At 38.3% G+C, this 16562-nt stretch overlaps 1 protein-coding gene across 1 annotated transcript in view; it reads right to left on the bottom strand.

Annotated features, from left to right (window-relative positions):
- Positions 1–8397: 8397 nt before the first annotated feature.
- Positions 8398–16562, bottom strand: part of RBBP8 (retinoblastoma binding protein 8) — a 50214-nt gene continuing 42049 nt past the window's right edge. Inside the window, exons 14-18 of the mRNA XM_004683986.2 lie at positions 16026–16169; positions 14792–14861; positions 13298–13394; positions 9663–9804; positions 8398–8570 (exon numbers count right to left, since the gene is read on the bottom strand). Coding sequence (XP_004684043.1) covers positions 8473–8570; positions 9663–9804; positions 13298–13394; positions 14792–14861; positions 16026–16169 — 551 coding nt within the window. The 3' untranslated portion in view covers positions 8398–8472. The remainder of the gene's footprint in view (positions 8571–9662; positions 9805–13297; positions 13395–14791; positions 14862–16025; positions 16170–16562) is intronic.

Below are 16562 nucleotides of genomic sequence, written 5' to 3'. Positions count from 1 at the left end.
GAGACAGAGTGGGGAGCAGAACATGCAGATCAATGAAGTACACTGCTGAGGGGAGCAGTGGGCAGATCAGGAGAGGTCTGCTGCGCCATGTGGTCACCTCCGGGGGCAGGGAATTGAACTCACACTGCAGTAGCTGCATTAGCTTGCAGTGCTGCATCCTAACCCGTTGCACTACAAAGGAGGGCCAAGATTTCCTTCCTTTTTAAGGCTGAATAATATTCCATTACATGTATGTACATTTTGTTGAGACATTGGTCCACTGATGGAATATTGGGTCACCTTCACCTTCTGGCTACATGAGTAGTACTGCTGTGACTGTGGTGTATATTTAAATAACTGTTCTTCTTTTTTGTAACTGCCTTTTCTTCTGGAGCTTCCCAGGGACATATGAAAACTGGGTGGATCAAAATGGGGCCTTAGAACTACCTCATCCCCTGCTTTACATGCTGCTTCTGCTCCCTCTGCTGAAATGGAGCTGTGTGCTCTGGGAAAAGCACTCTCAACGGAGTCAAGTTCAGCTGTGGACGCGTGACACCTCAGATCCCTTTGCCAATAGTTGGGGTGAAGTTCAGTGTGAGCTACTACCACCATGTGAACCACAATAGTTGCTCTTTTCCTCCCAAGGGTTGCAAGGAATCACAGAGGGCTAAGGGTGTGGTGAGCAAATAGTCTTTGATATTGTGAGAGGCAAAGGGCCATGGGATGAGAAAAGCAACTGGGGACTTAGCCCCTCTCCAAGATCAGGAAATGCCACTGACACTGAGTGACCAGTGTGATGTGGACTTAATAAACTTTTTTCTTAATATGCCAGAAATAATCCGTCCTGATGTATGGCCTGTTGCTGAAAATGCCATCAGCCTTTTCCCAGATGGGACAAATTATTTGCTATTAAAATACATTTAAAAATAACATAACCAGGGCCCTCCCTGGTGGCGCAGTGGGTTAAAGCACAACACTAAGAAGCTTAAGCCACTTCCGCATGAGTTTGATTCCTGCCTGCCCCGGAGGTGACCACATGGCTGGCAGACCTCTCCTGACCCGCCCGCTGCTCCCCTCAGCAGTGTACTTCGTTAATCTGCCTGTTCTGCTCCTCTCTCTGTCCCTGGTGAATCCTCTCACTCTCCACATCTCTGGCCTGTACCCCAGTTCTGTATGAATACATAAATAAATAAAAATTATATATATAAAAAATAACATAACCAATCAGCCTGTTTCAAAGTTAGCTTATCTTCCAAAAAGAACTGAAAATAAATGGGAGAAATTTTCTTTTTTTCTGAAGGAGAAAACACATTTTCATTTCCTCTGAGCAAATAGTAGATCTATTTAGCAGGGCAGGGTCAGTATGAATAATATTTTTATGTGACATCAAAAGATTGCAGAGAGTGGAATTAAACTGTGAGATGAAGAGTATTTTCAGATTTACTTAAAAATCTTTTTGTCAGGCTTAGGAAAACTCAAGTTGTGGAGTTCGGGGGTAAGCTACTGTGTTAAGAACCCTAGATAAGTAGGGGCAGACGGATTGCTACCTAAAGTTGAATAACTAATACTAATACTAGCCACTTGTAGTCTACCTCAGTCTCTCCTCCAAAAGCCTCACTGAGAGGCTTTTACAGTCTGCTCTTATTTCTTGCCCACATTCCCTGGTCATGTGACCTCTCTGGATGTTGTATTTCTGGACCTAGTTTCTACCGAAACCCTCTACATTGTGGCAGGTGACCCTCAAGACTGTTACTCTGCAGGGCCTCCCTGGCGGCACAAAGGGTTAAGTCTCAGCACTATGAAGCTATTGGCAGCATGAGCTTGATTCCCAGTCAGGGAGCACCTCTCCTTTCACACCCCTTACTCCCCTCAGCAGTGTATTTAGCTAGATCTGCCTGTTCTGCTCCCCATTCTGTCTCTGATGAATCCTCTCACTTCCTTACATCTCTGGCCTACCTCCCAGTTCTTGTATGCATTAATAAATGAATCTTAAAAAATAAGATTTTTCAATCTCTTATCTTCACCTAGGTAGCAACTCTTGAGCTTGATATCTTTTGCCCAAAGAAATGGGGATGAATCAGCAAAGCATTTTTACTATGTTATATTAAACCCAAAGCTCTATCATGCACTTGAATCTTTGATTTGTAAGTGTATTGATCACTTTAAAATATGGATTCACCAAGTATGAGGCTCACTATAAGACTCAAAATCACATTGATCAGCACCATCATCAGTCCCATCAGAAATCTTCAAGGATTGTCTAGCTCATAGCAGCAGATAAAAGTTTTTTAAAACACTAATTTTCATTTGAAAACTCAAATTTTATCTTTGGCAACATAAACTGTAAGTAATAGGTTTAATTCATTCACTTTTGAAAGAATATCTGTCAAATAAGTCTGAACAATCACATCTCTGCTAGGCCTTCTTTAGAAATGGTGTTCCAGGACTGTCCCTGGTAGCTCAATGGGTTAAAGCACCACATTATGAAGCTCCACGAAGCCACTGCAGCACAAGTTCAATCCTTGGCCAGGAAGCTGACCCACATGGTGTGGCAGACCTCTCCTGACCCCCCGCTGCTCCCTTCAGCAATGTACTTTGTCGATGTGCCTGTTCTGCTTCCGTCTCATCCACAACACTCTGGCCTCTACCACAGTTCTGTAAGCATAAATAAGTAAATCTTTAAAAAAAAAAAAAAAGAAGAAATGGTGTTCCAAGCAGAGCTGCTAGTTCAGTGAGACTCAATTAGACAAGTACTGTTGCTCAAGACACCAGCCCTACAGAGACTATTTTAAAATATTGAACTTGAATAAAATTCACTTTTAGAAAGAATTTTTTTTTTACTGCCTCAGCAAGGACACTCTTAAGTGAAATGGCTTCCTTCTGGCCAGCACATCAGTGAAGGACACAGTGATTATAGCCTTGATTTGTAGTAGGCACCAGGGCTTTGTATCATCAGTGAAGCCATCAACATAGTGGAAAAGGCAATGGTGTCATAGTATTATTCTGAAATGACCTTATGAAACTTCTTTTTTTGAAACTTCTGAATGCATCAGACTCCCACAGGATTAGGGGCCAGTGGAGGCAAATTCCCAGTAGAAGCAGAACTACTTGAATTTTGTGGGTTTTCATCAAAACCCCTGGGTTCGGTGTGACAACACTGACAGCTGGTGAGAGCAATTCAGATTTCCCCAAAGACGAACACTTCCCACCCCGATGCAATTCCAAAGCCGGAAGCCAACAGGAACAGCTGTGGCACAGGCTTTCCTCTTCCCAAATTTCCTCTTCAGTTTCTTCTTCCTCGTATCCCAGGTACCTGAACTTCCTGCTGCCTGAGATCACTCAGGAGAGGCCCATTGCCCAGTGCAGTTTTGAACAGGTATGAAAAAGCAAGTCTGTGACAATCATTGTGTACACTACAGATACATACAATTACAGGAACCCAGAGGAAAACTGGGTTGGACTCCACTTTGTCTGTCTTTCCTGGACAAAACCCTGTTTATCTGCTCCCTAGGGAGTGCTTTCACACCATGGACTCCTTCCTCCTTTCTTTAACATTTCACTTTCCAGAAAATTCTTCACTAAGATCCTGTCCTCTTTTCCCAAATGATGACCAAGTGAGAAATGACCATTAAGGAATTCGGTGTGGTGGGTAGGCAAGTTCACATTTAATGAGACTCTTAGAGTCCTGTATTGTAGGACTATAACAAAATAATTTGTAAAGGGAACATTTCAGGTAGGGTCACTGTACAAATGAGAAAGTCTGGAGTCTCTGGTTCCAACGGTCTGTTTGAGACATAATCAGAAGACTTGGATGATTAAATTGGAGATACAATTCTCAGATTAGTGGTTTAGCTCATTAGTGAAGGCTATAGTTGATTCAGTTTCAAATGAATGAAATATGCAATGATTACATTGCCAAAGATAGAACAGAACCATGATGCATGGCTATCTACATATGGCTTTGTGGATGATTACATGTCTACCATTTCCACGTTGTTCCCCTTGAAGGTGTTCATTACTTAAGTAGGTCACATTTTGATATTTCTGGGGACAGTTCTTCTCCATATTCTGTTTCCTCCCTATTTTATTGTATTGTTGATTCAGGAGGCTACTATGGGTGGGTTGGGCAGGGGGAGAGAGAGGTGTGTGCACGCCAGGGATAATTATCTTTGGATAATTCAGCATCTGTGCAGGTTAACCTGGCTACCCCTTGTCTAGAACAAATGGGGTGCCCAGGAAAGTAAGTCTGGGGGACAGGTAGTTCTGCGAAGGAGATACCAAGTACCTGAAATGCACACCCTCTAACTGAGCTATCAGCACTGTGTGGTCAACTGGCTTTTCTTTCAAGCTCTGAATTATAGAACAAGGTTTTGGAACCTGTGGGTGTTCTAAAAGTACTAATTTGCTCTTGGCTTTTCATCTAGTTTTGCAGACTTTTCCAGTTCTACCTTTAGTTTCTGCTTACTTCATTCTGAGTAAATAGGAAGTTGGCAGTATCTATGGAATGCAATTTGTGTAATTAAATTCACTCTTCAAAAAATGACAGTGCTTGAAATGGCTGACTTGCTTCCTCAGTTTGCAACTTATAAAATAGGAAGGCTCAAGGGTCTTAGAATAGTGTTGTCACAGAGTTCTCTGTGCATTTTACTCAGAGATCCTCACTTAAGCATCTCTGTGCTGTGGGCTCTCTAACTTCTCTGCTAGATTATCCTGATGGTTTTCTTGCAGTCTCCAAACCTGTTGCTCTCACCATGTCATACTCTTCAGTGATGGAGCAGAACTCCAGCCCTGGTTTGCCTGGCTCTAGGGAAAAATTATAATTGCTCTCGTTTACCTTGATGAAAATGCTAATTATCTACTTGAGAGAAGCTGGTGAAACCAGATAGAACCACAGACGTCTTACTGTCCAAGACTCTCACTTTACAAATGAGTAACCTAAAGGCCTAAAACATGAGACGTGATCACTATAACACACTCAAGTGTTGTCACAGACTAGCAAGAATGAGTTTTCTTGGCTTTCAGGTGCATACACCCATCAGTTATTGACTCCATAAACATCAACTCTTTCTACATTTAAGGCATTATGTTGAGCCCTAAATATCTTACTGTACCCTCTCTGGGTACTCCTTTTGTGAGTTTAATGAGTCCATCAAGCTGTTTTAAATTGAGACTTGAGTTACCCCTGCCTCCTCTAAGTGTGGCTTTGTGCAGAAGAGTCACATATGACTGATGGTCCCAACATGAAACCCTTGTCAATGCCCTGATCCATACTCAGAATAAACAGTTCCACAGGAAAGGGAGTGTTGGAGACTGGAAGGGAATGTTGTTTATTACAAGGTATGTATAAAGTGCAGTAAAGTCCTGTTTATGAAGATGATTTGATGTTATTCAAGTAACTGTTTTAAGATCACTCATCAGAATGCAGGAAGCTTAACTCCTAGTTTTGCCAACCATGTTTAAGCCAATTGCAAAAAACGTTGTTCCACCAACCCTGTCCTCTTTGGTGTTTCCCATGCTGACGGTACTACTTGGCTTTATTACTCATTTTATAGGTAGGTTTCTCTGAGGACCTTTGGAGATACCCAAAAAATCCTCTTAAGTGAATTGACAGAACTTGGGTTCACAATAAGTGTGAGAACCTGGAAAGGAAACACAATCATCCCTGAAGAGTTAAACTGTATTCCATCAGCCCATACAGTCGAGAGTAAAGGTGTGCATGTGCCCTGGAGAAGGAAGGTGGCAGGCAGCAGCATTTGTGATATTTGTCACTTTGCTACCCAAACAAGGGTGAACTGGCCAGACTATGATCACATGGGAAAGTCTTTAGAAATGTCTAGCACAGGAACTAGCTGGTATGCAGACCCCTGGTGTCTGTGATATTTTGACGCAGCCCTGAAGGTAAAAGAACCAGTGTAAAGGGAAGGGTCCTGACTCTTGGGTTGTGAGGCTTCTACTCTTCATAGTTGGGAGATGCCGTAGAGCTTAGTCTGCCCCAGGCGAACCAGTCTCCATTCCCAATTTTTCCCACCTTAGTAACAGAAATTCTTGAGAGATAAGGCCAAGAAAGAGGCTCTTGCTACCACTGAATGCCACTACCTGAAAGAATAATCAGGATTCCCACCAATGTGCCCCACAAGCCAGTCCCTGTTACTGGGCGATGTCAACAATCAAACACAGAAATAGCTGTTCTCAGGTTGGTGTAACATAGCAGTTGGTATGTATTATTCCAAGTGTCAAATTTACTTGTTCCTCCACAGAAAAGATGGGGAAATCTGCATTCCCCCTGCTGTATGGAGATGTTGGGTTATTTTACAATCAATCTTTAACTCTTTGATACTTTGAAACTGTTAATCAAATGCTGCTCAGCAAGGCACTTTACAGTTTTTATACTAAGCTTTTCCTGAGCTTAAAGGCCAGCTCACCATAACATCCACTTGGAAAACTGTTAATCAGTATATATTAAGTACATATTTACAATTTCTAGTGCTGTTCTTTCCTTCCTGTATTTCCGTGTGTGTGTGTGTGTGTGTGTGTGTGTTTAAATCACTTTCCTTCATCTGCAAGAGCTTAAGTTAGTATTCTAGTGCAAGCTGACTGGTAATTTTCTCTTAGTTTTTCTTCAAAAATGTCTATTTTTATTTTAGGAAATTTTCATATTTTGGCATTTTGAAGGATACTTTGAGCACAGAATTCTAGGTTGTCGATTACTTTCTTTCAACAGTTCACCAGGGCACATGCCCATGGTAAGTCCTCTTAACTTTACTATTGGCGTCTTTAACACAGTGAGTCTGTAAAAAATGTGAAATGTTTAAATTGTCTCTGCCATTTGTTTTATTCCAACAATAGCTATGATGAAAGCTCATTTTTTTTTTTAAATCTTTCATTATTCTATCAAAGGTTCCCAACACTTATCTTTTCTATCCTAGACATTTTCCTTTATGATTATCCTAGTCAGCTGCTGGTTTCCACTGATTATTCTCCAAAAGTTGCTCTATTCTGGCCTCTGCTGGTATGACAGCAGAAAACCATTTCATTCATTTTTTGCCTAATATGCTAAAGGACTCAAGGAAAAGGTAATTTATATTAGGTTTCTGAAGAACTTCCTAACAGAAGGCAATGGTGCAACAAAGATTTTTGAGACATCTCTTAGGCTGCTAGGCTTGCTGAGAATAGCTGAATGGTAAAATCTGAGTTGTATTTCAAATGCTTCTTCTAAAGTGGTGCAGTCTTTCAGATTTCTTTTTTAAAAGACCTAAGAATGTCCTCTAAACATTTTTAAAAATACGTATGCCAGATGCAATTTAAACTGAGTCACTAACGAGTCTACCAATAAGCAGCCTTTCCAGTTGGACTTTGGGAACATACTCCAAGAAAGGTGTTAGGAAAGACTATTCTGCTTCATCAGTTTGCCTTTTTTCTCATGTTGACATATTGTATTGGGGTATCCATGATTAAACCATTTCAACTGTTGCCTCTGACAATCTTAGGTTTCAAATGGCTTCAGCAAAATACCTACTTATCAAAGACAAGTGTGTCTTGATGTAATACTGGCAGGTGTGGAGTAAAGGAGAAAACATACAGACAGATAAACAAAATGCTACTGAAGACTGCGACACAGATGTGCTCAGTCATCTTACTCAGACAGTATGTCCTAGACAAAGCGGCTAAATAGAGAACTCTATTTTGTTGCCAAACTGCAAATTCATTAAGATGTTTATTTCTCAATCCTGAGAAACAAAACAACTGAACATAAAACATATGGGCAGCACTTAATAAATTTAGCTGGAAAAGTGTACCAGACAAAAAGTATGATAAAAAGAAACATGTGAAGAGCTGGAATATTATGAGACTGAAGGGCAATGTTGATTTAGTCTTTAAGATAGGGAGAAATGGTGATATTTGTGGGTCTCTTGAAAGGAAAGAAAAGCTTTCACTAAAGAGAACTTCATTTGAACAAAAGAAAGAATCTAGAAAGTCAAAACAACTATCAAATTTTAGCATTTTTTCTGAAGAATTAAACACCAGGCATTGGAATGACCTGCAGAACAGCAACTGATTAAGAGAACCAAAATGTATAATGATTAACACGTTTGCGGCTGAAATGTAAATACCCAGGGAAGATGGAGCAAAATGAAAAGCTCTCAGAGGCAACAAATCAGACAGCAATCACCGTATTTTCAAAATTGTAATTAGGTATTACCACATACAGTAAATAAACAACTCTTAAGTTAGAGTGCAAAATGAAAGCACCTTATTGTTTTAAAGGTGTGAAAGTAAGGAAATACAACATAAACATTATCCAACATAAACATTATCCACATTTTAAATAGTTGTTTTGTGGTGGACAAATATCATTTCTGAACATTTTCAACAGAAAAATGATTTATAAATCAGTTCAAAGAAGATCAAAAAACAATCAGTGTGTAATACCAACTTTAACTATAAATAACTAAAAAGAAAAAAAATGTCCCTTATTCTCTTTTTCTTGAACATCTATATCTTCTGCTTTTTGCCTTTTGGAGAAAACATTGCATTGTAAGGCTGCCGTCTTTTTGGGCGAGGACAAGGATCAAGATCTTCTTTAATATAACCTTAAAAACAAATCACAGATTCAATAGACCTTATTGGTAACATACACTTATTTCAGCACATAATCTGTACACATCTATCTTATTTAATGCCTTCTAGGTTTACAAGATTCTTCTGATTATCAGTTGTGTGATGCTGGTGAATGATTTCACTATTAGTAATGGTTTCCTCATTTGTACAAAAATAATGGCAGCAAACACTGATCAAATGACACATTATACCAGAACACTCCAATTCCTTTGAAGTAGCTTCCTTTATGCTATTTCACATCTGAGTAATGGAGACCCACGGAGGGCAGGCAACTCACCCATGTTCATGAAAAACTAGGAGAGGCAGAGTCTGGATGCTGAACAGATCTCTGAGCACTTTTCTATCCTACCTCCCATAGGCTGCAGATAGGGACAGGAGGTTAAAAACACAAACTCTTTGCTATCATGAAGAATTCCAGAAGCTTATCAAAAAGACTTTTTGCTGTGGCTATTCATTAGCTGACAGGACTATCTGATTCTCCAAAGGTGCGGCCAATCACATAGTCTTCAGGGGAGGACTGTGCTCTACCAAAATCCAGGTCACAGCAGGGAGGCAAATGTAGGTTCTCTCCAGATTATCTAATGCTATCTGACCACCAGGCAGAGACAGTAGGTCAAAGGGGTCTATTCTGGTTTGTTAATGGGAAAGTGGAAACAGAATAACAGATGTCAGAGATTTTTCAACTTTTGGACAAATGAACTGCTAAATACCTGGGGCCTTAAAGCTGCACACATTCTCAGACTATATTAGATATAAATACCACACATGAAGCAGCTATTTAGTATGCCAAGAATCTTCCAAACAAACAAGCAAAGGTTGTTTTCATTTAGATATGGTTTATAAATACCCAGCTTTTTGAAAAAGTGAGGTTTTTCAAATCTAAAATTCAGAGTAGTTTCCTTGAAACTCCTTTTAATAACTTTGCTGACAAGTTCTGTAAAGTTATTTTGATGACAAGATCAAAGTGAAGTTAGTTTTTGAAATCTGAGTACACCAGAATAATGCATACAAAATCATAAAAATGTTTATTACCAATCCCCACATGGTAGAATATGTACTCTCACCTCTCTCCATACAAGTTTGAGTAGAAGGAAAACCAACTTCCCAGAAATTCTCTGGAGTGCTGGGTGGGATGTGGCGAAATCGGTGTCTTGAGCAGGAAGCCAACTTTTTTTCTCTTTCTTCTCCTGGGATATCTGCATAATACTAATAATAAAAATTGGTTAAGTTTTTCACTAGGAGTAATAAATGGAATGTATGCTTACTAGTTGTAAACCAGAAGTTAAAGAAGCTACTTAGTGAAGTATTCGGCATGTTAAGAGAATAATACACATCGAGGCTATTAGTAATAGTGCTGGTATAGGAAATACTGGCTTCATAGATGAGAAGTGTGTCTATCATTGTGTAAATCAACATTCTCTTTCCTTTATCAATGAAATGTTGCAATGAAAAAAAGATGATGGCTTCACTTTACAGTGTGCTCGATTATGTAGCGGATTTACGTGTTGGTGCAAACCCTTCATATCTGTCAGACCAGCAACAAAACCGCAAAGGCCTGCACTGTTGCCTGATTTTTTCTCTATCGTTACCTGGACATAAGTGGTGCGTTTCCTATCTGTGTAGCCTTTTTTTTTTTTTTTAAAGTTTAGCTTTTAATATTGCAGATTTCATAACTACTCCCTTTCAACTGTGTTTTAAATATGGATCAAAGGCATATTAGTTTTTGCAACTGTGATCATGAACAGCCTGAATTTCATGCAAAGGACAAAACCTGTATGTAAAAACTGTACAGGTCTTCAAGCTCTAAGCTAAAGAAAACTAAGCAGTAGTGTAGTTTAACAGAACACAGTTAAGAATATATAATTCAGTCAATTCTATTTTATAGGTGACAAACTGAAAGTCAAATTGGTAATTTACCAAAGATATTGCCTAGTGAAATTGGCACACTTAGGACTAGAATGTAAGTTCAAAGAAAAGGATTTCACTACTCTTCTTTTATACAGATTAATTAAGGCTCTCGAATATCTCTCAAACAACTATTTTGAGTACCTTTTTCATCATTCTTGCTGTGAATTTGGGTGTCTGTACCTTAGCCATGTACTAGGATAGCCATTGAGAATCACAGTTATCAACCACTGTTAGCGAGGCAGCGCCAGATTAAAACATACTGGACAACAACAGTAGATTCGTGTAGCCTCAACACAGCAAGCAAGTGGGAGAGAGCGGGAAGGGAAGCCAGAGAGAAATGGGGCACAGCGTTTGTTGTCTTCGATAAGAACTCAGGTTCTGTGGTGAGCTGAGAAGATATTTAAGGTGCTGGGGAGAGAAGTGACATGATTTAACTTTTATTCTAAAAAAAAAATTAGAAAAAAACCATTCATTGCTGTGTTGAAGTGCACTGTACAGTGACAAGAATTAAAAATGAAGAATGGAGCTGGAGGTATATGGGAAGGTTGTGCTTTCTGCTCATTTTTGCTGTGCACATAAAACTGTTCTAAAAATAATTTTTTAATTAAAACACACACTGGCAGTGTTTGAATATGTGAGTGTGTAGGCACATGTGCATGTGTGTGCACCCACACCCACGCCCACACAGACAAGAGCATTTAGGAGCTATTCCAATAGTGATGTCTTGATCCAGCATGTTAGGGCAGTAACAAGTGCCTGGGATGTGTTTTGAAGACACAATCAATGCAATTTGCTGGCAAACTAGCTATAGGGTTATAGAGGAAAAGAGCACTGGAGGTTTGGTTTAAACAACTAAAAGCAAGGAGATACAGGAGACTTTGGGGACTGGAGGTAGAAACTGCATGTTTACTTTCAGACGTGTGACATCTAAGATGATTATCAGATTTTATATTCCACAACTGGCAAAGGCAGGTGGGATAATTTTAGGAATTGTGAGCATATAGGTAATATTTAAATACACCAGATGCACTTTCAGTCCTGGTCATAAGGGAATAATCAAGAGCAGATTTACCCTCCTAACCTTAAAGAACTAGAAAATTGGGATAAAATGTATGAAGTAATGGTTTTCAGAGACTGGATAACAAACAGCACAGGAAATGATTCCTGAGACAAGGAAAGCAAGTAAGAGTGTTTTTAATACAAGAGCTTTTTTTTCTGATAGAATTAGGTTCACAAGGTAAAGAGTTAGGGCTGTAACTCAAATTTACACTTACTTAGTGGATACATTGTCCTTAACTAAGAAATTATGGTCTAGTCAACTTGTATTATAAAAAGTCAAGATAACCACATTTATTGTCAAACTGCTTTCCCAAAAGTGATCTCAATTTATATTCCCACTGACAATATTATTTCTGACTATATAATACCTGCACTGCAATCAATTCACACATAACTTTAATGTGTTGATTATCAAATTTTTAGTCTGCAATTGTCTTAAAAGAACTATTAAAGGGACAGTAAATTGCTGGAGGCAGGCATCTGACAGCTAATGAACAGCAGGGAAGAAAAAAACCCCAGCGTGTTTCAAGAAAACATCCAACCTACATGGATCTATTTAATAATAGGGTGATCAGTGCTGTGCTCTGCACTTACAGGAGTGTGAGGTGCTCAATGAATAAATAAAACTGTAATTGTATTCTAAGGATGAAGTAGAGCCTATTGATCACATTTTGTTTAGGAAGTTAAGATGTTTGGGGCGGGAAGCTTATGGCTGCTTATTTAGAAAAAAAACAAAAACAAAAACAAAAAACCAAAAAGCAATCATAGAGTCCTCAGTGGTGGCTCAGCGGGGTAAAGTACAGCACTAAGAAGCTAAAGCCATGTCAGAATAAGTTCAATCTCCACCTGTCCAGGAGGTGACCCACATGGTGCAGCAGACCTCTCCTGACCCGCCTGCTGCTCCCATCAGTCGGCCTGTTCTGCTCCCCACTGTCTCTGTTGAATCCCCTCACCACCCCTGCACCTCTGGCCTGTACCCCAGTTCTGTATGAATAAATAAATCTTAAAAAAATAATCACTAGTATATATCATTTCCTCAGAATGCTGGTGTAAGTAATAAATGTTATAGTAAAACTAACTATTGAAATAAAAAAAATCCCCAAATAATGTAAGAGTTCTTCACTATAAGTGGTAAAATATAAAACAAATAATAGAAAAGAAATATGGAAAAGAAAAATGGCACAGATGACTTACACTCATATTAAGAAGTAGGACTTAGATTACAAATTTACTTAATAAAAATTTCAGAGAGGCCTTCCCTGGTGGCGCAATGGGTTAAAACACTGCACTGAGAATCTAAAGCCGCCTCCGCATGAGTTCGATCCCCGCCTGCCCCGGAGGTGACCACATGGCGCAGCAGACCTCTCCTGACTCGCCCGCTGCTCCCCTCAGCAGTGTACTTCGTTGATCTGCCTGTTCTGCTCCCCACTCTGTCTCTGGTGAAGCCTCTCACCACCCCTGAGCCTCTGGCCTGTACCCCAGTTCTGTATGCACAAATAAATAAATCTTTAAAAAAATTAAAAAAAAATTCAGAGAAATTGAGGGCTTTCATTTTCATTTATTTCTACCTATCAGGTCACTGCCAGTATCTTTATTTATCCTGTTACTCTGGGCTCAAGCTCAGTTTCTAGATCCAAGTATGGTTTGTATCTATGATTTTAAATCAAAATCTTTGACATAAAAAGTCACAGTTTAAAAAGCCCAACTGAACAGTGTTTACATTAGTACTTACAATTTCACATTCCTTACAAGTGTGCCCAAGCAATTTTCTTCTTTCTTCTTTTTTCCGGACTACCTCAATATGAGGAAAGTTTGGTAAGCCTGTCTCTCTGAGTAGAAAATAAATTATATTTAAAATTAACCCATTTGTTACTCCAAAGATGTTTACTTTAGCCTTTAGATTAACAAAGATAAAAACCTAGAGGAGAAATAATTTGAAAAGATTCATTCATCTTATTTGAAATGCTTATTCAGTATGTCAGAAAAACAAATATTTCCTTATTCAGTCTTCATTAAATACTTAATACTATTTCACATACATTAAACATTTATTTCTATATCCCAGTTTTTCTAATTGATATTTTTCTCTAACTGAAAAAAAGCACTATATTATTTCTTACTTTTGCCTCTAACTGGTTTAAAAATAATAACTAGGTTAGGAGATAATATATTTTTAAAGTCAGGAAATTGATAATTCTATAACACAGCCAAGAAAGAGAGTATGCCTCTATTAATTCAGTTTTTCAGTTACTATGAACCCTATTTCAGGGCCAACCTACTAAAGAACAGATTGTTTTGTCATTTGCTATTTTCTCTTAATCTTTCTTTTGTTCCTTCCATCTACCCTAAATTTAAATAAGCAAACATGTATTTGTTTCTAAGTGGGTCAGATCCCACTCTGAACCACTGGAAAGCTAGCAACAGTCAAAGTCATTGGGCATAGATTCACAAGGTATGAGGACTTTAGGTAGAAAAACCAATCAGGAGGACAGATTTTCCCCTCCCCTCATTTATTAACATACATAAAATACTGCTTCAGCAAATCTAAAATAGAGAAATCTAAATTGTACGATAGGAAAATAAAGCACTGTGTGATAGCATGTCTGTTTATGAGTGAAACACTCCTGGTAACACAAAACAGCCTGACTCAACTGTGATTTTCAAAATGACTTGGTGGTTGCACATCTCCTCTGTTACTGTGATCACCCCATGTCCCTCTTTTGTTGGCAAGCACTTTCCTTCAAAAGCTCCAAGTGCTCTACTTCAAAGAACACGGGCTTACTTTTTGTGCCTTACCAGAAACTCAACTCTAGAATAATTTGTGAATTAAAAAAGGGATATCAAGAAAGGATACCTAAAAAACATCGTTTAAACAACTATTTTTTCAAATAATTTGTAAGTGTATGTAGACTACAATATTCGTCATATACTTTCCTCTGAATATACTTTTTGTTTTGGGGGTGCACTGTAATACTATAGGACTTATATTGGGAGATGGGCATCAATAGAAAATCTCAAAGCACCATCCCAAAGTCAGGTTTCTCATCCCAGACACAAAACAACCATTTTCCCAGGGGTCGCCAGTATTCTCAACATGAAAGGAACCACACAAACTCAGATTCTGACCATTGCTAGCCTTTATTTACCTCCTGTATCTCTAGTTATCTAAAAAATTGCTCTATTGTACTTCCAATCACATTGCTGGTATTAATCAAGCTCTACTTACCTTTCATCTTCTTTAAAATAAGGCTCCACAAATGCTTTCTGTTTGACTTTATCTTGTTTATCACTGTGAGCTGTATGTTATCAAAACAAACCACAAACTGAATCAGACCTAAGAAATAATGAGCTTCATGGGGAGGGAAAAGACATGTTTTAAAATCTCCCATTTTTACAAGAACTAGAGTTTATGGGCCCAAACCCCAAGTGATCTAGACTCAAATAGCCAACTGTGATTGTATAATGAAATAATCAAAATGTATTATGCTTTGTGCTAAGTTTTGGCTATACAACCAAATCTCTTGTACTATGGAGTACACTGCAGTGAGGAAAGTCAACATTCAGCAATTAGATAGTTAAGGCTTTTCTGAGGAAGAACATATAAGATTATAACTAGTGAATAAAAAGAAACTAAGTCAAGAGGTAGGAGTGGGCAGGGTTCTTAAAGATTCTGATATGGGTAAACTTGGGATGTTTTAAGAACTAAGAGGCCAGCATGGGTGAAATGCAGGGAAGGTCAGTGCTGGGGGAGACTAGGTGGGAGGTACCAGATCAGTGGAGCCCAAGGAAAGGAGTTTGAATTTTATAGTGAGGGCAGTAGGAAGCCACAGGAGACTTTTAAAAAGAATCCACTTTATTGAGGTATAGTTTACAGTGATTTCTAGGTGTCCTATGATGAATTTGGACGAATGTGTACTTCATCATAACTGCTACCCAAATCAAGATGGAAGACTGTTCCATCATCCCTAAAGTCTCCTCCTATTCCTCTGTTTCTCCTACACACGAGTGTATCGCAGTTTATATTTTATTCACTATTCTTTAAAATTATTACAAGTTGGACTGCTAAGAACATTCTTCAACACAGTTGTTATGCTTTCATTTTTCTTGGAAAAATGAGTGGAGTGGAAATGCTAAGTCACAGGATAGTAGTACAGTTAATTTTATTTTTATAAAATTAACAAAGAAGTTTCTAAAAACTAAAACTCTTTATGTTATTAAGAAATTTATGGTATTGAATCAAAATTAATTTTTTGATATATATTTTATGGCTATTCAAGATGGAGAAGCTGAACTGTTTTTGGTAACTTCTATAGCCTGAAATAATCTAAAAAAACTGAACATGTAAGAAATTTGAAACTTTAATTGTTAATATACCTTCTCAAACCTGTTAGTTAGCTTGTTTGCTTAATTTACTGACTCAGTTAACTAGGAAGCCATAATGAGAAAGAAAGTAACCTCACCATTTGATTTCTTTGTGGTGGTTGAAAATTCCTCCTCTTCATCTACTACTTGTGGGAAGCTCTCTGGCAAACAGGATTCATATTCTTCATGTGTCGTTCGATCAAACATATCTTCCAAGCTATCATTCATTTCTCTTTCTTCATCTATATGAAAGGACAATGGCTTATGGAAACTAGCAAGCTTTCCACTTTCTATAGTGAACATAAAATTTTTAGTAACTGCCACGTTAGGCATAAGTGCACCAAGCAAGAGAAAACTTCCAACCCTGGGAAGTTACTGTACAGAGATTTTGTTATGGCTTTAAACATCATTTTCTCATGTGAGGATAATGTTGCTAGCTCTTGTTATTGTCATTACAAACTTCAAAAATATTTTTCTCCCTTACCAGTGTTCATATAATTGACACATAAAGGAGTCCTAGCAAAGAAATGTGAGGAAAATACATAATAGTAAATAATAAAAAATACTAAGTTTAAATAAAATGTGCAAAAAAAGGTGCTGACTTTTCTAATGTGGAACCAAAAAAAAAAAAAAAA

The sequence above is a fragment of the Condylura cristata genome, unplaced genomic scaffold, assembly GCF_000260355.1.
Source record: "Condylura cristata isolate star-nosed mole 26May11 unplaced genomic scaffold, ConCri1.0 scaffold00016, whole genome shotgun sequence".
Classification (NCBI taxonomy): Eukaryota; Metazoa; Chordata; class Mammalia; order Eulipotyphla; family Talpidae; genus Condylura; species Condylura cristata.
This window is presented reverse-complemented; position numbering and strand designations above follow the sequence as displayed.